General features: G+C 42.2%; 1 protein-coding gene across 3 annotated transcripts in view; it reads right to left on the bottom strand.

Annotated features, from left to right (window-relative positions):
• Positions 1 to 22,926, bottom strand: part of LOC142304316 (ras-related protein Rab-3D-like) — a 65,122-nt gene that overhangs the window by 35,178 nt on the left and 7,018 nt on the right. The window contains exons 1-4 of one of the 3 annotated variants that reach the window (XM_075346586.1): positions 21,857 to 22,034; positions 20,426 to 20,526; positions 19,947 to 20,110; positions 16,288 to 16,778 (exon numbers count right to left, since the gene is read on the bottom strand). In XM_075346586.1, the coding sequence (XP_075202701.1) occupies positions 16,476 to 16,778; positions 19,947 to 20,110; positions 20,426 to 20,525 (567 nt within the window). In that variant the 5' untranslated portion in view covers position 20,526; positions 21,857 to 22,034 and the 3' untranslated portion in view covers positions 16,288 to 16,475. Of the gene's footprint in view, positions 1 to 16,287; positions 16,779 to 19,946; positions 20,111 to 20,425; positions 20,527 to 21,856; positions 22,035 to 22,926 lie in introns of those variants that run through there. The other 2 variants (XM_075346581.1, XM_075346582.1) reach the window with 2 other exon arrangements.

Raw genomic sequence — 22,926 nt, 5'->3', positions numbered from 1 at the left:
AATGCCGAGCCGTACATCACCAAGCACAATGCAGAGCCGTACATCACCAAACACAATGCAGAGCCGTACATCACCAAGCACAATGCAGAGCCATACATCACCAAACACAATGCAGAGCCGTACATCACCAAACACAATGCAGAGCCGTACATCACCAAGCACAATGCCGAGCCGTACATCACCAAACACAATGCAGAGCCGTACATCACCAAACACAATGCCGAGCCGTACATCACCAAGCACAATGCAGAGCCATACATCACCAAGCACAATGCAGAGCCATACATCACCAAGCACAATGCCGAGCCATACATCACCAAGCACAATGCCGAGCCATACATCACCAAGCACAATGCAGAGCCGTACATCACCAAGCACAATGCAGAGCCGTACATCACCAAGCACAATGCAGAGCCGTACATCACCAAGCACAATGCAGAGCCGTACATCACCAAACACAATGCCGAGCCACACATCACCAAGCACAATGCAGAGCCGTACATCACCAAGCACAATGCGGAGCCGTACATCACCAAGCACAATGCGGAGCCGTACATCACCAAGCACAATGCCGAGCCGTACATCACCAAGCACAATGCCGAGCCGTACATCACCAAGCACAATGCCGAGCCATACATCACCAAGCACAATGCCGAGCCGTACATCACCAAGCACAATGCCGAGCCGTACATCACCAAGCACAATGCCGAGCCATACATCACCAAGCACAATGCCGAGCCGTACATCACCAAGCACAATGCCGAGCCGTACATCACCAAGCACAATGCCGAGCCGTACATCACCAAGCACAATGCCGAGCCGTACATCACCAAGCACAATGCCGAGCCGTACATCACCAAGCACAATGCCGAGCCGTACATCACCAACCACAATGCCGAGCCGTACATCACCAACCACAATGCCGAGCCGTACATCACCAAGCACAATGCCGAGCCGTACATCACCAAGCACAATGCTGAGCCGTACATCACCAAGCACAATGCGGAGCCGTACATCACCAAGCACAATGCAGAGCCGTACATCACCAAGCACAATGCAGAGCCGTACATCACCAAGCACAATGCCGAGCCGTACATCACCAAGCCCAATGCCGAGCCGTACATCACCAAGCACAATGCCGAGCCGTACATCACCAAGCACAATGCCGAGCCGTACATCACCAAGCCCAATGCCGAGCCGTACATCACCAAGCACAATGCCGAGCCGTACATCACCAAGCACAATGCCGAGCCGTACATCACCAAGCACAATGCCGAGCCGTACATCACCAAGCACAATGCAGAGCCGTACATCACCAAGCACAATGCCGAGCCGTACATCACCAAAATTAAAAAAATATATATATTTATATATATATAAAATTTATTTTTTCATTTTACTGTTTTTGATTACAAAGAAAAAAAAACTTATGAGTTTCAAACATTTAGTATTTTCTATAAACAGATTTGTGTGAGGCCGTTTTTATTGCTGGGTAAACAGTAGTTTTTATTGGCGCTATTTAGTGTAAATATTACTTTTGCATTACTTTTTATCTCATTTTTATTTACTTTTTATATCGTTCACAGTGTGGGCTAAATAATATAATGTGTAATCAGAAATGACCCATCTATTAAATAATGTTTAATTTATTTTTTTTTTAATTTTCCATATAGTTATTAAAAAAAATCTGAAATCTTGCCGTTTTCACACAGGCCTCTCGACCTAATACTTGATGGTCTGTACAGAAGACTTTTCAGGAGTTTTATTATCATCACAGATTAGATTACAATAAAAGTTAAAGAAAGTGTTTTCAAATTGCATTAATCACTTTTACCAGCATGAAAATAAGTCTTCTGCAATTAAAGCTTTTGTCTTTTATAGTGCAGAGCTTGTTTCCATTTAGCCTGTCCTCCATGTGCAGTAGTTACTTTCCAGGAGAGTTTCATGCTAGCTACAGGGAAGTACCAAGCGGGCGGTGAACGGTAAGGGAAGGGGGACATGATGACCCCTGACCAATCCTACTACTGGTCCCTGGGGTCCCTCACCACCCTAGATAGGTTCCGCACCTATGCGCCGAGCTGTTAACTTGACCCAAGGTATCCCTAGTGCTGGGCCCTAAATTGGGAACGGGTGGGATGAACTCTTCCTCAACCTCACTAAACACTAGAGAAGACACAAGGAGGACACACAGGAGGAAAATATATGAACTACTTATCCTCAGATGACTCAGGGAGGAGTTCAATAACAATGCTACAACTGAGAGCAAGCCACCTGCTTGCAACCAGAGCTGAATGACCTGAATAGTATCACCAGCACTAGTCCAGGGAAGAAGGAAGTTTTTAAGCACATGGAGAATACTGATAATCAGCAGATGGACAGAAGTTTAACTCCCATGAGTCCTAAAGGGGAACATATGAAAATCCAGCAGGAAAGCTACCTAGTACATTGAATACTAACAGAAGGAACAATGGAAGGTCAGGGAGCATTTTGCACAGTCAAACGCTAATACCTTCTATTGCCAGAAACCACATGACTGTCTGTCACCCATGGCACACTCGTGATAGAGAGAGGTTACCTCTTAACATACCAGCCACCTCTCTCCAGGCCATTGATTTCTAAGCAGCAGTTCTCTGCTTACCTCCCTTAATTGTCCGGAGAAGAAAAGGTGAGAACCACTGTGATGGTGTGATATTGTGGGTTGTGTATCATTTTGTGTAGGTATTTTAGGCGTGGTGCTCTGTCTATTCTATGTATTATTTGTCCTGTCTGCAGGGTTATAACCCCCTGCAGTGCTTTTGTCCCTAGGTGTGGGGGAGGGGGCCTGGAATCCACCCAACCTCTCTGCTTACCTGGGAGATTATTCATTCTTGCCGAGAAAGACAGGAGAGAAGGAGTAAGATTGATCCTCTGAGGGAGAAGCTGACACCCCAGAGAGACTGTGAGAAACCCCAATTTCCCTGGAAAAGGACTGCTGGAGGATTGTGACAAATTTATCCTCTGTGGGAGAAGCTGAGGCTCCCCAGAGGGGACCTGGACATTTATCGCTTACTGGACTGTATCCTTGTTCCTGGACTACTTTACCCTTTGTGTGGTGGATTATTTTATGGACCTTCTGATTTGCTTGGAATAAATGTTCTTTGGATTGCTCACTCATCTCTCAATCTCTTGATTGGGTGATATCGGAGAAGGACCCCGAGACAACCACAATGAGTCCAGTATCATGGAAGCAGTAGAGTATCCTCGGACCACTCATGTGTGTCGGCTTTTCATTCATATATTTGGCTTATTCACAATTTTGTCTAAGAACACTGCCCTGAATAAAGTATAGGATCTCCCAAAGATGGAGGAGCGATCTAGCGATGATGCTTTTCCCAGCATGATGGAGACTGTGTCACCAGGCCAAAGCGATAACGAAGCGGCTCAGTGAATAAAACATTCCCATGTTGGGTCCTTCCTGAAAGTGCTGCTCCCAGGAGCCGTGAGGTTTGGGTCAGAGTTCAGTTTTCCCCGGTAGCCACGCTTCCAGTACACCGGCCAGGCAGCATTGCAGCGCTATTAACCAATAGATCAGCCCAATATCTGTAAGTAATCAGTATTTGCGGACATGACAGATGCCCTTTGGATACAGTAGACACTCTGCTTTAAAAAAAGGACAGGAGCAAAATCCCCAAAAAGACAAGGACTGTCAAAGTGCATGGAAGCCAGCAGCTGCAGGGAGAATAACACTTCATTTTTTCACTGCAGCCAATTTACCAATTAGATAGCTGAATATATGTAAAGCTGTATTCACCTATCGATAACCAGTATCTCTGCAGTTAATTTTTACTGATCACTTTCCTTCAATGCAGTTTTCTTTACCATATGATAGGATATGATGGAAAACTGCTATATAGTGTCCATGTCTGTTATATGTTGGATGGAATTCTTTCGGAAAATATGGAAGAATGGGCAGATCAGTAAGAAGAAGGATTATTATTAGTTGTACGTGTTTTGCAACATGTATTGGATAAGGGAAAATCACTACATTCTCTCCCACTTAGCAGAACGACGCCATGAAAATATAAAAAATAGAGCTGCCCCCTAGTGGCTTCATCACAGCAAAACACTGCGAGACAATACAAGAGGATAACACAAAGACCTATATACAATGACAAGTTCCCAGCAGTCCTGTGCAAAAATTCCTGTCTAGTCATATTTTTGTACATAGGGGCAGTATTATAGTAGCTATATTCTTGTACATAGGGGCAGTATTATAGTAGTTATATTCTTGTACATAGAGGGCAGTATTATAGTAGTTATATTATTGTACATAGGGGCAGTATTATAGTAGTTATATTCTTGTACATAGGGAGCAGTATTATAGTAGTTATATTCTTGTACATAGGGGGCAGTATTATAGTAGTTATATTCTTGTACATAGGGGCAGTATTATAGTAGTTATATTCTTGTACATAGGGGCAGTATTATAGTAGTTAAATTCTTGTACATAGAGACAGTATTATAGTAGTTATATTCTTGTACATAGGAGCAGTATTATAGTAGTTATATTCTTGTACATAGGGGGCAGTATTATAGTAGTTATATTCTTGTACATAGGGGCAGTATTATAGTAGTTATATTCTTGTACATAGGAGCAGTATTATAGTAGTTATATTCTTGTACATAGGGGCAGTATTATAGTAGTTATATTCTTGTACATAGGAGCAGTATTATAGTAGTTATATTCTTGTACATAGGAGCAGTATTATAGTAGTTATATTCTTGTACATAGGGGGACAGTATTATAGTAGTTATATTCTTGTACATAGGGGGCAGTATTATAGTATAAGAGCAACCTCTACTCAAAATATTGTGTTTTGCAAAGTGTGCACAGCACCAACATTCCAACCTGTACTTTGAAAAATGAGATTTTTGGCAAAAAATTGCAATTTTTCGAGCTACCTCGCCACGTCACGGCAAATCTCTTGAGGCAGTCCTACACTAAAATATTTTTATTTAAAGTGTGCCAAACGGCCTCACATATGCACAAATAGGACTGCACGGCACGTACCTGGTGCTTTTCAGTCTCGTCTCCATGACTAATTCATGGTTGTGGGCGGGATAGGCCCAGGCACATGCTGCTTGGAATATACAGTTAGGTCCAGAAATATTTGGACAGTGACACAAGTTTTGTTATTTTAGCTGTTTACAAAAACATGTTCAGAAATACAATTATATATATATAATATGGGCTGAAAGTGCACACTCCCAGCTGCAATATGAGAGTTTTCACATCCAAATCGGAGAAAGGGTTTAGGAATCATAGCTCTGTAATGCATAGCCTCCTCTTTTTCAAGGGACCAAAAGTAATTGGACAAGGGACTCTAAGGGCTGCAATTAACTCTGAAGGCGTCTCCCTCGTTAACCTGTAATCAATGAAGTAGTTAAAAGGTCTGGGGTTGATTACAGGTGTGTGGTTTTGCATTTGGAAGCTGTTGCTGTGACCAGACAACATGCGGTCTAATGAACTCTCAATTGAGGTGAAGCAGAACATCCTGAGGCTGAAAAAAAAGAAAAAATCCATCAGAGAGATAGCAGACATGCTTGGAGTAGCAAAATCAACAGTCGGGTACATTCTGAGAAAAAAGGAATTGACTGGTGAGCTTGGGAACTCAAAAAGGCCTGGGCGTCCACGGATGACAACAGTGGTGGATGATCGCCGCATACTTTCTTTGGTGAAGAAGAACCCGTTCACAACATCAGCTGAAGTCCAGAACACTCTCAGTGAAGTAGGTGTATCTGTCTCTAAGTCAACAGTAAAGAGAAGACTCCATGAAAGTAAATACAAAGGGTTCACATCTAGATGCAAACCATTCATCAATTCCAAAAATAGACAGGCCAGAGTTAAATTTGCTGAAAAACACCTCATGAAGCCAGCTCAGTTCTGGAAAAGTATTCTATGGACAGATGAGACCAAGATCAACCTGTACCAGAATGATGGGAAGAAAAAAGTTTGGAGAAGAAAGGGAACGGCACATGATCCAAGGCACACCACATCCTCTGTAAAACATGGTGGAGGCAACGTGATGGCATGGGCATGCATGGCTTTCAATGGCACTGGGTCACTTGTGTTTATTGATGACATAACAGCAGACAAGAGTAGCCGGATGAATTCTGAAGTGTACCGGGATATACTTTCAGCCCAGATTCAGCCAAATGCCGCAAAGTTGATCGGACGGCGCTTCATAGTACAGATGGACAATGACCCCAAGCATACAGCCAAAGCTACCCAGGAGTTCATGAGTGCAAAAAAGTGGAACATTCTGCAATGGCCAAGTCAATCACCAGATCTTAACCCAATTGAGCATGCATTTCACTTGCTCAAATCCAGACTTAAGACGGAAAGACCCACAAACAAGCAAGACCTGAAGGCTGCGGCTGTAAAGGCCTGGCAAAGCATTAAGAAGGAGGAAACCCAGCGTTTGGTGATGTCCATGGGTTCCAGACTTAAGGCAGTGATTGCCTCCAAAGGATTCGCAACAAAATATTGAAAATAAAATTATTTTGTTTGGGTTTGGTTTATTTGTCCAATTACTTTTGACCTCCTAAAATGTGGAGTGTTTGTAAAGAAATGTGACAATTCCTACAATTTCTATCAGATATTTTTGTTCAAACCTTAACATTAAACGTTACAATCTGCACTTGAATTCTGTTGTAGAGGTTTCATTTCAAATCCAATGTGGTGGCATGCAGAGCCCAACTCGCCAAAATTGTGTCACTGTCCAAATATTTCTGGACCTAACTGTATATGCCAAAAATCTCATTTTTCAAAGTACAGGTTGGAATGTTGGTACTGTGCACACTTTGCAAAACACAATATTTTGAGTAGAGGTTGCAGTATTATAGTAGTTATATTCTATTACATAGGAGCAGTATTATAGTAGTTATATTCTTGTACATTGGGGGCAGTATTATAGTAATTATATTCTTGTACATAGGGGGCAGTATTATAGTAGTTATATTCTATTACATAGGAGCAGTATTATAGTAGTTATATTCTTGTACATAGGGGGCAGTATTATAGAAGTTATATTCTTGTACATAGGAGCAGTATTATTGTAGTTATATTATTGTACATAAAGGGGCAGTATTATAGTAGTTATATTCTTGTACATAGGGGGCAGTATTATAGTAATTATATTCTTGTACATAGGGGGCAGTATTATAGTAGTTATATTCTATTACATAGGAGCAGTATTATAGTAGTTATATTCTTGTACATAGGGGGCAGTATTATAGAAGTTATATTCTTGTACATAGGAGCAGTATTATTGTAGTTATATTATTGTACATAAAGGGGCAGTATTATAGTAGTTATATTCTTGTACATAGGGCTCAGTGACGGCTTATTTTTTTATGTTTTTAATGATACCATTTTTGGGTAGATGTGATGTTTTGATCCCTTCTAACTGCATTTTATTGCAATGTTGCGGGTACCCAAAAAGAAAAAAAAAATTGGGGTTTTTGGATTTTTTATCTCGCAACGCCGTGTACAGATCGGATAGATTAATTGAGTTTATATTTTGATAGATCGGGCATTTCTGAACGTGGCAATACCAAATATGTGGTTTCTTTTTAATTATTTTATTTTCGATGAGGCAAAAAGAGGGTGATTTGAATTTTTTTTTTTTATAGGTTATTTTTTTTTTTTCTTTTTTACTTTTTATTGATTTTATTAGTCCCCTTAGGGGACTTTATGCTGCAGTGTCCGGTCGCTTCTGCTGTTCATAGCCATGCGTCAGCAGAAATATGAATGGCGGCGTTCAAAGGAACTACCCTATGTCATGACGCCGACAGGAATCATCAGATGACCCCGCGCTGTCATCGGCGCCCCGTGATCGCATTACGGGGCCAATTATGGTGGCGGGCAATGGCGCACCCCCCCACCGGAGCGCAGCGGGATTTTACTAGTTAACAGGCGAGGGTGGATCGGAGATCAAATCGACTGACGTGTGAGAGGAAACACGCGGGCTCACCGCGCAAGCCCGCATTAAAGGGACACACACGGCCTTGGACGTACAGATGTCTCCACGATTGTGAAGAGGTTAAAGTCCTACTTGGACAAATTAATGATTCCCAGAGGCCAGCGGATAAGAAAAATGGTGACTACAGAGGACTGTCAAACACAATGTATCATATTCTGGATGAATGTTCCTTCCAGCTGGTGAGCAGGATTTATTAATGACGTATAAACCAGTTTTCCTGACACGGACACTTCCAGGGATGATCTGACATCGGATAATACTTCTGTGACGGCCGTTTCTCTGCTTTTCGAGACTTGTGACTGGATCTGGGCCAGAGTCTCTCTCGGCCATCCCTTTTTTTTGGTGCTGAAAGGGTTAATGTCAGTTTTGCTTTGCAGCAGCCTCTGTCTTCTGGCCTCAGGCGCTTCTGGTTGGTGACCATTCTCTTCCCCTATATATGGCCACAGCTCCCAGTAGAGGGCGCCGGTTGTTATGATTCATTCTGTAGGCAGGCCTCAAGGTGGAAGGAGCTGCTGAAGTCCGTTGTTGTGGTTTAGGCTGCAGTCCTGGTGTCTGACTGCAGCGATGAACTTGGACTTTATCCTTTTGTTGTTTACCCCTATCTGTCGCACCTTCCCTTCTTGTTGTATTAGTGCAGTGGTGGGACTAGTGATCCTTACCTGTCAGCTCGCTAGCCAGGGTTATTACAAGGTCTCTAAGGGTTTCAGGTATCCGGCTCGGTGACAGGTGCTAATCCTGTATAGGGACTAGCTTAGCATGCTGCTGTGTGCAGGCGTTGTCCCACCATCCCTCTTCCTACCATTGTCAACGTGTACCCGGTGTACTCCTTGTTTGTTGTGGTGTAAGTTGCAATCCTGGTGTCTGACTGTTGCCGTGAAATTGGCCTTTATCCTTTTGTTGTTTCCCTGGTCTGTTGTACCTTCCCTTCTTGTTGTAGTAAAGCAGTGGTGGGACTAGTGATCCTCACCTGTCAGCTCACTAGCCAGGGTTATTACAAGGTCTTTTAGGGTTTCAGGTATCTGGCTCGGCGACAGGTCCGGAACCTGGATAGGGACTAGGGTATCGTGCAGCTGCAGGTGAGTGCAGGCAGTGTCCCACCATCCCTCTCCCCAGCACCAGGGCCCACCGTTGTCAAAGTGTTCCTGGTGTACCCTTTGTTTGTTGTGGTGTAGGCTGCAGTGATGGTGTCTGACTGTAGCCGTGAAATTGGCCTTTATCCTTTTGTTGTTTCCCTGGTCTGTTGTACCTTCCCTTCTTGTTGTATTAGTGTAGCGGTGAGACTAGTGATCCTCACATGCCAGCTCACTAGCCACGGTTATTACAGGGTCTCTCATGGTTTCAGGTATCCTGCTTGGTAACAAGTGCGGAACCTGTATAGGGACTGTCTAGGAGAGCAGGAGGTGTCCCATTATCCTCTTCCCTAGCACCAGGGCCCACCGTTATTAAAGTGTCCCAGATATACCCCTTGTTTGTTGTAGTGAAACCCCCTTTTGCTGTGTGCCTTGCCTCATGCCGGACCCTCCCCAAGTCCGTGCTTGACAACTTCAGATTCCTCCTACAATAACTCATTTTCACGCAGTAATGAGGATCCCTAGGTGAACTATGCTAAACATCGAGGAGCTGATGCGGTTTGTCATTTGTCAAAAAAACGTAAAAAGAAACGGTGGAGGTGGAGGGAGAGAACACAAGAAGATAACAATCAGAGGCAGACGAGCACAAGGAAAATGTAGATGGTAATCTTCCTGCTACGTTTTTACATTAGTACAAATAAATGTCTTATCAGGAGGCTTGACCTTTCCCCCCACCCTTGTCTTTCACGTCTATGGTGCATTATCAGACGTAAATAAGCTTGTATGAAATCTTACCCTACGTTGCCACTATCAGGATCCTATTCATACGCTTCAAACAGGTTCCCAATTACAAGAAAACTCGCTAAGTAATGAGCTCTATGGAATTACTACTTTTCAAGAACAATGCGCCCTCCATCAACTGAGAAATCTTGAAAGTGAATCCCTACAAGAAGACCAATCCCTTAATTTCCCCCAGGTAAAATAATAAAGCCTATACTCACCTCCTGTACTGGCGCACTTACAGCGGTGTCCAGGATCATGGTGCCGAAACTCACGTGGGGTGGTGACGTCATATGAGCCCTGTATCCAATCAGTGCCGGCTTCCTTCTCTCCGCCTCCGGACCAAACGAACAAGCTACAGGAAGTGAGTGCAGCGGCCGGTCACACTTCCAGTAGATTAACTCATTTGGTCCAAAGACAGTATTATAGTAGTTATATTCTTGTACATAGGAGCAGTATTATAGTAGCTATATTCTTGTACATAGGGGCAGTATTATAGTAGTTATATTCTTGTACATAGGGGCAGTATTATAGTAGCTATATTCTTGTACATAGGGGCAGTATTATAGCAGTTATATTCTTGTACATAGGAGCAGTATTATAGTAGCTATATTCTTGTACATAGGGGCAGTATTATAGTAGTTATATTCTTGTACATAGGAGGCAGTATTATAGTAGTTATATTCTTGTACATATGGGGCAGTATTATAGTAGTTATATTCTTGTACATATGGGGCAGTATTATAGTAGTTATATTCTTGTACATAGGGGCAGTATTATAGTAGTTATATTCTTGTACATAGGGGGCAGTATTAGAGTAGTTATATTCTTGTACATAGGGGCAGTATTATAGTAGTTATATTCTTGTACATAGGGGCAGTATTATAGTAGTTATATTCTTGTATATAGGGGCAGTATTATAGTAGTTATATTCTTGTACATAGGGGGCAGTATTATAGTAGTTATATTCTTGTACATAGGGGCAGTATTATAGTAGTTGTATTCTTGTACATAGGGGCAGTATTATAGAAGTTATATTCTTGTACATAGGAGCAGTATTATAGTAGCTATATTCTTGTACATAGGGGGCAGTATTATAGTAGTTATATTCTTGTACATAGGGGGAAGTATTATATTAGTTATATTCTTATATATAGGGGGCAGTATTATAGTAGTTATATTCTTGTATTGTACATAGGGGCTGTATTATAGTAGTTATATTCTTGTATATGGGACAGTATTATAGCAGTTATATTCTTGTACATAGGGGCAGTATTAGAGTAGTTATATTCTTGTACATAGGGGCAGTATTATAGTAGTTATATTCTTGTACATAGGGAGCAGTATTATAGTAGTTATATTCTTGTACATAGGGGCAGTATTATAGTAGTTATATTCTTGTACATAGGGGGCAGTATTATAGTAGTTATATTCTTGTACATAGGGGCAGTATTAGAGTAGTTATATTCTTGTACATAGGGGGCAGTATTATAGTAGTTATATTCTTGTACATAGGAGCAGTGCTATAGTAGTTATATTCTTATACATAGGGGGCAGTATTATAGTAGTTATATTCTTGTACATAGGGGCAGTATTAGAGTAGTTATATTCTTGTACATAGAGGACAGTATTATAGTAGTTATATTCTTGTACATAGGGGCAGTATTATAGTAGTTATATTCTTGTATATGGGGCAGTATTATAGTAGTTATATTCTTGTACATAGGAGCAGTATTATAGTAGTTATATTCTTGTACATAGGAGCAGTATTATAGTAGTTATATTCTTGTACATAGGAGCAGTATTATAGTAGTTATATTCTTGTACATAGGGGCAGTATTATAGTAGTTATATTCTTGTACATAGGGGCAGTATTATAGTAGTTATATTCTTGTACATAGGGGGCAGTATTATAGTAGTTATATTCTTGTACATAGGGGCAGTATTAGAGTAGTTATATTCTTGTACATAGGGGGCAGTATTATAGTAGTTATATTCTTGTACATAGGAGCAGTGCTATAGTAGTTATATTCTTATACATAGGGGGCAGTATTATAGTAGTTATATTCTTGTACATAGGGGCAGTATTATAGTAGTTATATTCTTGTATATGGGGCAGTATTATAGTAGTTATATTCTTGTACATAGGAGCAGTATTATAGTAGTTATATTCTTGTACATAGGAGCAGTATTATAGTAGTTATATTCTTGTACATAGGAGCAGTATTATAGTAGTTATATTCTTGTACAGAGGGGGCAGTATTATAGTAGTTGTATTCTTGTACATAGGGGCAGTATTATAGTAGTTTTATTCTTGTACATAGGAGGCAGTATTATAGTAGTTATATTCTTGTACATAGAGGGCAGTATTATAGTAGTTATATTCTTGTACATAGGAGCAGTATTATAGTAGTTATATTCTTGTACATAGGGGCAGTATTATAGTAGTTATATTCTTGTACATAGGGGCAGTATTATAGTAGTTATATTCTTGTACATAGAGGGCAGTATTATAGTAGTTATATTCTTGTACATAGGGGCAGTATTATAGTAGTTATATTCTTGTACATAGGGGCAGTATTATAGTAGTTATATTCTTGTACATAGGGGCAGTATTATAGTAGTTGTATTCTTATATATAGGGGACTGTATTATAGTAGTTATATTCTTATATATAGGGGGCAGTATTATAGTAGTTATATTCTTGTACATAGGAGCAGTATTATAGTAGTTATATTCTTGTACATAGGGGCAGTATTATAGTAGTTATATTCTTGTACATAGGGGCAGTATTATAGTAGTTATATTCTTGTATATGGGGCAGTATTATAGTAGTTATATTCTTGTACATAGGAGCAGTATTAGAGTAGTTATATTCTTGTACATAGCGGACAGTATTATAGTAGTTATATTCTTGTACATAGGGGCAGTATTATAGTAGTTATATTCTTGTACATAGGGGGCAGTATTATAGTAGTTATATTCTTGTACATAGGGAGCAGTATTATAGTAGTTATATTCTTGTACATAGGGAGCAGTATTATAGTAGTTATATTCTTGTACATAGGGGCAGTATTATAGTAGTTATATTCTTGTACATAGGGGGCAGTATTATAGTAGTTATATTCTTGTACATAGGGGCAGTATTATAGTAGTTATATTCTTGTACATAGGGAGCAGTATTATAGTAGTTATATTCTTGTACATAGGGAGCAGTATTATAGTAGTTATATTCTTGTACATAGGGGCTGTATTATAGTAGTTATATTCTTGTACATAGGGGGCAGTATTATAGTAGTTATATTCTTGTACATAGGGGCAGTATTATAGTAGTTATATTCTTGTACATAGGGGCAGTATTATAGTAGTTATATTCTTGTACATAGGAGCAGTATTATAGTAGTTATATTCTTATACATAGGGGGCAGTATTATAGTAGTTATATTCTTGTACATAGGAGCAGTATTATAGTAGTTATATTCTTGTACATAGGGGCAGTATTAGAGCAGTTATATTCTTGTACATAGAGGACAGTATTATAGTAGTTATATTCTTGTACATAGGGGCAGTATTATCGTAGTTATATTCTTGTATATGGGGCAGTATTATAGTAGTTATATTCTTGTACATAGGAGCAGTATTAGAGTAGTTATATTCTTGTACATAGCGGACAGTATTATAGTAGTTATATTCTTGTACATAGGGGTAGTATTATAGTAGTTATATTCTTGTACATAGGAGCAGTATTATAGTAGTTATATTCTTGTACATAGGAGCAGTATTATAGTAGTTATATTCTTGTACATAGGAGCAGTATTATAGTCGTTATATTCTTGTACATAGGAGGCAGTATTATAGTAGTTATATTCTTGTACATAGAGGGCAGTATTATAGTAGTTATATTCTTGTACATAGGAGCAGTATTATAGTAGTTATATTCTTGTACATAGGGGCAGTATTATAGTAGTTATATTCTTGTGCATAGAGGGCAGTATTATAGTAGTTATATTCTTGTACATAGGGGCAGTATTATAGTAGTTATATTCTTGTACATAGGGGCAGTATTATAGTAGTTATATTCTTGTACATAGCGGACATTATTATAGTAGTTATATTCTTGTACATAGGGGCAGTATTATAGTAGTTATATTCTTGTACATAGGGGCAGTATTATAGTAGTTACATTCTTGTACATAGGAGCAGTATTATAGTAGTTATATTCTTGTACATAGGGGCAGTATTATAGTAGTTATATTCTTGTACATAGAGGCAGTATTATAGTAGTTACATTCTTGTACATAGGAGCAGTATTATAGTAGTTACATTCTTGTACATAGAGGCAGTATTATAGTAGTTATATTCTTGTACATAGGGACAGTATTAGAGTAGTTATATTCTTGTACATAGGGGACAGTATTATAGTAGTTACATTCTTGTACATAGGGGCAGTATTATAGTAGTTACATTCTTGTACATAGGAGCAGTATTATAGTAGTTATATTCTTGTACATAGGGGGCAGTATTATAGTAGTTATATTCTTGTATATAGGGGCAGTATTATAGTAGTTATATTCTTGTACATAGGGTCAGTATTATAGTAGTTATATTCTTGTACATAGGAGGCAGTATTATAGTAGTTATATTCTTGTACATAGAGGCAGTATTATAGTAGTTATATTCTTGTACATAGGGGCAGTATTATAGTAGTTATATTCTTGTACATAGGAGCAGTATTATAGTAGTTATATTCTTGTACATAGGGGCAGTATTATAGTAGTTATATTCTTGTACATAGGAGCAGTATTATAGTAGTTATATTCTTGTACATAGGAGCAGTATTATAGTAGTTATATTCTTGTACATAGGAGCAGTATTATAGTAGTTATATTCTTGTACATAGGAGCAGTATTATAGTAGTTATATTCTTGTACATAGGAGCAGTATTATAGTAGTTATATTCTTGTACATAGGGGCAGTATTATAGTAGCTATATTCTTGTACATAGGGGCAGTATTATAGTAGTTATATTCTTGTACATAGGAGCAGTATTATAGTAGTTATATTCTCGTACATAGGGGCAGTATTATAGTAGTTATATTCTCGTACATAGGGGCAGTATTATAGTAGTTATATTCTTGTACATAGGGGCAGTATTATAGTAGTTATATTCTTGTACATAGGGGGCAGTATTATAGTAGTTACATTCTTGTACATAGGAGCAGTATTATAGTAGTTATATTCTTGTACATAGGAGCAGTATTATAGTAGTTATATTCTTGTACATAGGGGGCAGTATTATAGTAGTTATATTCTTGTACATAGGAGCAGTATTATAGTAGTTATATTCTTGTACATAGGGGGCAGTATTATAGTAGTTATATTCTTGTATATAGTGGCAGTATTATAGTAGTTATATTCTTGTACATAGGGGGCAGTATTATAGTAGTTATATTCTTGTACATAGGGGCAGTATTATAGTAGTTATATTCTTGTACATAGGGAGCAGTATTATAGTAGTTATATTCTTGTACATAGGGGGCAGTATTATAGTAGTTATATTCTTGTACATAGGGGCAGTATTATAGTAGTTATATTCTTGTACATAGGGAGCAGTATTATAGTAGTTATATTCTTGTACATAGGGGCAGTATTATAGTAGTTATATTCTTGTACATAGGAGCCGTATTATAGTAGTTATATTCTTGTACATAGGGGGCAGTATTATAGTAGTTATATTCTTGTATATAGTGGCAGTATTATAGTAGTTATATTCTTGTACATAGGGGGCAGTATTATAGTAGTTATATTCTTGTACATAGGACCAGTATTATAGTAGTTATATTCTCGTACATAGGAGCAGTATTATAGTAGTTATATTCTTGTACATAGGGGGTAGTATTATAGTAGTTATAGTCTTGTACATAGGAGCAGTATTATAGTAGTTATATTCTTGTACATAGGGGGTAGTATTATAGTAGTTATATTCTTGTACATAGGGGGCAGTATTATAGTAGTTATATTCTTGTACATAGGGGCAGTATTATAGTAGTTATATTCTTGTACATAGGAGCAGTATTATAGTAGTTATATTCTTGTACATAGGGGCAGTATTATAGTAGTTATATTCTTGTACATAGGGGCAGTATTATAGTAGTTATATTCTTGTACATAGGAGCAGTATTATAGTAGTTATATTCTTGTACATAGGAGCAGTATTATAGTAGTTATATTCTTGTACATAGGGGCAGTATTATAGTAGTTATATTCTTGTACATAGGGGGCAGTATTATAGTAGTTATATTCTTGTACATAGGAGCAGTATTATAGTAGTTATATTCTTGTATATGGGGCAGTATTATAATAGTTATATTCTTGTGCAGGAAGTGTCGATATAACAAACATTGTGACACAAATTATATGATCTGATTTGGATTTGACATTTTAGTGTTTCATAAAAATCTAACATTTTATTCATTATAAATTTACAAGCAGAAAATTCACATCAATTAACAAAAATATGAGCTGGAATTATGAAAGTGCAATAATCTCGCTGCTGCGCGGCCCGTTTGCTGGTCCGCGGTCCATACATCCGGCTGACTCCTTATATTGAAGGCAATAACAGAGCAGTGAATACAAGGTTTGCGCCATTACACAACAATGTCACCATGTTGCACAGAGAGGAGATGCCGTGGTAGCGAAAGAAAGATTTGCGCAGGGCTTGGTATTTGGGGTCTTTCTCCCGCAAGCGCTTGTACCCTTCAATGTTGGCGCTCAGCCCGATCTCGGCTCCCAGGCCATGCTCACGCTCCACGGCCTGCATCTCAAACATGGCGCTGGTAGTGGCCGGGGAGAACCAGCGAGCGTTGAGTGCAGATAGAAGGAGCGAGACGAAAAAGAGCGCGATCTGCAAAATACAGAGGAATGAGAAGTTGGACGAGAGCTGACAGCTGGGGTGCACGTACAGTACAGACCAAAAGTTTGGACACACCTTCTCATTCAAAGAGTTTTCTTTATTTTCATGACTGAAAATTGTAGATTCACATTGAAGGCAGCAAAACTATGAATTATCACATGTGGAATGAAAGACTTAACAAAAAAGTGTGAAACAATTGAAAATATGTCTTATATTCTAGGTTCTTCAAAGTAGCCACCTTTTGCTAGGATTACTGCTTTGCACACTCTTGGCATTCTCTTGATGAGCTTCAAGAGGCAGTCACCGGAAATGGTTTTCCAATTCCATTTCTGTGTGGCATTGACCTGGTCTCTAATCTGAGCTGCTGTTAACCTGCGATTTCTGAGGCTGGTGACTCGGATAAACTTATCCTCTGCAGCAGAGGTGCCTCTTGGTCTTCCTTTCCTGGGGCAGTCCTCATGTGAGCCAGTTTCTTTGTAGCGTTTGATGGTTTTTGCCACTGCACTTGGGGACACTTTCAAAGTTTTCCCAATTTTTCGAACTGACTGACCTTCCTTTTTAAAGTAATGATGGCCACTCGTTTTTCTTTACTTAGCTGCTTTTTTCTTGCCATAATACAAATTCTAACAGTCTATTCAGTAGGACTATCAGCTGTGTATCCACCAGACTTCTGCACAACACAACTGATGGTCCCAACCCCATTTATGAGGCAAGAAATCCCACTTATTAAACCTGACAGGGCACACCTGTGAAGTGAGAACCATTTCCGGTGACTACCTCTTGAAGCTCATCAAGAGAATGCCAAGAGTGTGCAAAGCAGTAATCACAGCAAAAGGTGGTGACTTTGAAGAGCCTAGAATATAAGACATATTTTCAGTTGTTTCACACTTTTTTGTTAAGTATTTCATTCCACATGTGATAATTCATAGTTTTGATGCCTTCAATGTGAATCTACGATTTTCAGTCATGAAAATAAAGAAAACTCTTTGAATGAGAAGCTGTGTCCAAACTTTTAGTCTGTACTGTATATAGAGTAAGATGGGGGCTCAAGAGGGGTCAAAATAGGCTGTGCGGTCCCATATAACCAATGCTATTAGGAATAGTGATGAGCGGGCACTACTATGCTCAGGTGCTTGATACAAGTAACAAGCATTTTTCCGCAACTCTTTAACTGAATATAATGGAAGTACATGGAAAAATGCTCCAGCTCCCCATAGACTTCCATTATACTCGGGTAACGAGTTGTGCCAAAACGTGTGTTACTTGTATCGAGCACCCGAGCATGGTAGTGCCCGCTCATCACTAGTTACAAGTACTGAGCACCTGAGCATGGTAGTGCTCGCGCATCACTAGTTACCAGTACTGAGCACCCGAGCATGGTAGTGCTCACTCATCACTAGTTACGAGTACTGAGCACCCGAGCATGGTAGTGCCCGCTCATCACTAGTTACGAGTACTGAGCACCCGAGCATGGTAGTGCCCGCTCATCACTAGTTACGAGTACTGAGCACCCGAGCATGGTAGTGCCCACTCATCACTAGTTATAAGTAACAAGAACCCGAGCATGGTAGTGCCTGCTCATCACTAGTTACAAGTACTGAGCACCCGAGCATGGTAGTGCCCGCTCATCACTAGTTACAAGTACTGAGCACCCGAGCATGGTAGTGCCTGCTCATCACTAGTTACCAGTACTGAGCACCCGAGCATGGTAGTGCCCGCTCATCACTAGTTACCAGTACTGAGCACCCGAGCATGGTAGTGCCCACTCATCACTAGTTACAAGTACTGAGCACCCGAGCATGGTAGTGCCCGCTCATCACTAGTTACAAGTACTGAGCACCCGAGCATGGTAGTGCCTGCTCATCACTAGTTACGAGTACAGAGCACCTGAGCATGGTAGTGCCCACTCATCACTAGTTACAAGTACTGAGCACCCGAGCATGGTAGTGCCCACTCATCACTAGTTACGAGTACAGAGCACCCGAACATGGTAGTGCCCGCTCATCACTAGTTACAAGTACTGAGCACTCGAGCATGGTAGTGCCCGCTCATCACTAGTTACGAACACTGAGCATGGTAGTGCTTACTCATCACTAGTTACAAGTACTGAGCACTCGAGCATGGTAGTGCCCGCTCATCACTAGTTACGAGTACAGAGCACCCGAGCATGGTAGTGCCCGCTCATCACTAGTTACGAGTACCGAGCACTCGAGCATGGTAGTGCCCGCTCATTACTAGTTACAAGTACTGAGCACCCGAGCATGGTAGTGCCCGCTCATCACTAGTTACAAGTACTGAGCACCCGAGCATGGTAGTGCCCGCTCATCACTAGTTACGAGTACAGAGCACCCGAGCATGGTAGTGCCCGCTCATCACTAGTTACAAGTACAGAGCACCCGAGCATGGTAGTGCCCGCTCATCACTAGTTACAAGTACAGAGCACCCGAGCATGGTAGTGCCCGCTCATCACTAGTGACAAGTACAGAGCACCCGAGCATGGCAGTGCTCACTCATCACTAGTTACAAGTACAGAGCACCCGAGCATGGTAGTGCCCACTCATCACTAATTACGATTACAGAGCACCTGAGCATGGTAGTACCCGCTCATCACTAGTTACGAGTACTGAGCACCTGAGCATGGTAGTGCCCACTCATCACTAGTTACGAGTACTGAGCACCTGAGCATGGTAGTGCCCGCTCATCACTAGTTACAAGTACTGAGCACCCGAGCATGGTAGTGCCCACTCATCACTAGTTACGAGTACTGAGCATAGTAGTGCCCGCTCATCACTAGTTACGAGTACCGAGCACTCGAGCATGGTAGTGCCCGCTCATCACTAGTTACAAGTACTGAGCACCCGAGCATGGTAGTGCCCGCTCATCACTAGTTACAAGTACTGAGCACCCGAGCATGGTAGTGCTCGCTCATCACTAGTTACGAGTACAGAGCACCCGAGCATGGTAGTGCCCGCTCATCGCTAGTTACGAGTACAGAGCACCCGATCATGGTAGTGCCCGCTCATCGCTAGTTACGAGTACAGAGCACCCGAGCATGGTAGTGCCCGCTCATCACTAGTTACGAGTACAGAGCACCCGAGCATGGTAGTGCCCGCTCATCACTATTTAGGATGGAGCATAGTTTGGGGTTGCGGCACTCACCTGCACAGTCTCTGTAGTAGTCAGCAGCTCCCGTGGGTGATAAGTGGCGTAAATAGCCAAGTTCAGGAAGGAGAAGCACAAGACAATGTGGCCATAGAAGGGGAACAGCTTACTCTGCACTAGTCCGAATGTGTGCCGGGGGACGCCCCTGATCATTACGAAGCCTGTGAAGAGAGCGGAAGCATTAGACAGCAGGGGATAGATGGCAATTTTTGACATGAAGCAGGACCCGCAGCCAAAAATCACTCTGACGGTGATACATTGAAGCACAGTGCCGGTGATGGGGCCGCGCTACCACCTCCACAGCACTGCCGGGACCAAGTCACAAAAAAAGCTACTCTTTCCGACTTCCTTGTCCCGGTACCCCCGGGTGACCCCATTAGCCCGCACCATGCCTGGCCACGGCCAAAGTAAAAAAATGGCCATAATGGACGTGGCCACAGACGTCTATAAAGAGGAGACATATTGTCCGGAGTCACCTGCTACAAACGTCACCCAGCACTGCATGCCCCACGATGCCGCCAGCAGCAGGACGTGCGCCACCTTCACCAGGCTCCCGGGATCCCCCTCCACCGCCATCCTGCGGGGAAAGACAGCAGCAAACATCATATACACAGCGTATTAATACCCCCATCATCTCCAACTGCTCCCCCCGCAGACCCCGACCTCCATCACCAACGTGGGGCCGAGTCATGCAATAATCCGGGAGATAAAGCGGCTCCGAGCAGTGCGAAAGGGCAAAGTGAGCTGCGTGCGGTCCTCAGTCCGGGCCCGCCGCCACCACCAACCTGCACCCCAGCATAAGGGGGCAGAAAAATGTCGCCATACAGCGCACGGCACATGAGCAGGAGATCCAGCAAAGAGAACACAGCAGAGGAGAGAAGCGGCCGCCGTGCACAGCAGAGGAGAGAAGCAGCTGCCATGCACAGCAGAGGGGTAAAGCGGCCGCCGTGCGCAGCAGAGGAGAGAAGCGGCCGCCGTGCACAGCAGAGGAGAGAAGCGGCCGCCGTGCGCAGCAGAGGAGAGAAGCGGCCGCCGTGCGCAGCAGAGGAGAGAAGCGGCAGCCGTGCGCAGCAGAGGAGAGAAGCGGCCGCCGTGCACAGCAGAGGAGAGAAGCGGCAGCCGTGCACAGCAGAGAAGAGAAGCGGCCGCCGTGCGCAGCAGAGGAGAGAAGCGGCCGCCGTGCGCAGCAGAGGAGAGAAGCGGCCGCCGTGCGCAGCAGAGGAGAGAAGAGGCCGCCGTGCACAGCAGAGGAGAGAAGAGGCCGCCGTGCACAGCAGAGGAGAGAAGAGGCCGCCGTGCGCAGCAGAGGAGAGAAGAGGCCGCCGTGCACAGCAGAGGAGAGAAGAGGCCGCCGTGCACAGCAGAGGAGAGAAGAGGCCGCCGTGCACAGCAGAGGAGAGGAGCCGCCGCCGTGCACAGCAGAGGAGAGAAGAGGCCGCCGTGCGCAGCAGAGGAGAGAAGAGGCCGCCGTGCGCAGCAGAGGAGAGAAGAGGCCGCCGTGCGCAGCAGAGGAGAGAAGAGGCCGCCGTGCGCAGCAGAGGAGAGAAGAGGCCGCCGTGCACAGCAGAGGAGAGGAGCGGCCGCCGTGCACAGCAGAGGAGAGAAGAGGCCGCCGTGCACAGGTGACACCACTTATTTATCAGAACTCTATATAATGATAATAATAATAATAATAATAAGATTGTATGAAAAAATGTATTCTGCAAGTCATAAAAGATGGAGTTCCCCTTTAAATGCCTGGCCTGATCAGATAGCTTCCTAGTTTTCTTAAGAAACCATTAGCAGCAATGCTGGAGAACTACAGATCCCAGCAGGAGTGGATGGGCTTCCAAAATGAGGTATAATACACATATAACGTCATTACTGTAAATACGTGACGTCATAGTGTCAGCCGCCGCCCCCTGTACCTGACAATCGTCTACTTCACGGTCTGACAGCAGCAGCGCGACTGACCGCTACTTCCGGGCTCCCTGCGAGGTCATCTGTCCTCATGACGTCACCACAATGTTTTTTCCAGTGATTGGTGGTAAAAATTACAAATGGACAGCACCAATCAGCTACGCATTGCTCCCTTAGCAACCGTTACTAAAATGGCTGGATTACGTGAGGACTACGGGAGCTCGGCTGAGGCAAAATGATCAGTTTGTTTTCTCTGTTCGCATTCCGAGGGACAAACGAGTGAGGGTTCGCTGCTGCCGAGCGTGAGCTGTCATCATCATATCATTGTCTGGCTGCTGCAGCGATATCCACAGAGCTCCCATAATAACAGCAATATCCACAGTGCCCCCATAATAACAGCAATATCCACAGTGCCCCCATAATAACAGCTATATCCACAGTGCCCCCATAATAACAGCTATATCCACAGTGCCCCCATAATAACAGCTATATCCACAGTGCCCCCATAATAACAGCTATATCCACAGTGCCCCCATAATAACAGCTATATCCACAGTGCCCCCATAATAACAGCTATATCCACAGTGCCCCCATAATAACAGCTATATCCACAGTGCCCCCATAATAACAGCAATATCCACAGTGCCCCCATAATAACAGCAATATCCACAGTGCCCCCATAATAACAGCAATATCCACAGTGCCCCCATAATAACAGCTATATCCACAGTGCCCCCATAATAACAGCTATATCCACAGTGCCCCCATAATAACAGCTATATCCACAGTGCCCCCATAATAACAGCTATATCCACAGTGCCCCCATAATAACAGTGACATCCACAGTGCCCCCATAATAACAGCTATATCCACAGTGCCCCCATAATAACAGTGATATCCACAGTGCCCCCATAATAACAGCGATATCCACAGTGCCCCCATAATAACATCAATATCCACAGTGCCCCCATAATAACAGCTATATCCACAGTGCCCCCATAATAACAGCTATATCCACAGTGCCCCCATAATAACAGCGATATCCACAGTGCCCCCATAATAACAGCAATATCCACAG

Source organism: Anomaloglossus baeobatrachus, chromosome 4 (assembly GCF_048569485.1).
Source record: "Anomaloglossus baeobatrachus isolate aAnoBae1 chromosome 4, aAnoBae1.hap1, whole genome shotgun sequence".
NCBI classification, from domain to species: domain Eukaryota; kingdom Metazoa; phylum Chordata; class Amphibia; order Anura; family Aromobatidae; genus Anomaloglossus; species Anomaloglossus baeobatrachus.
This window is presented reverse-complemented; position numbering and strand designations above follow the sequence as displayed.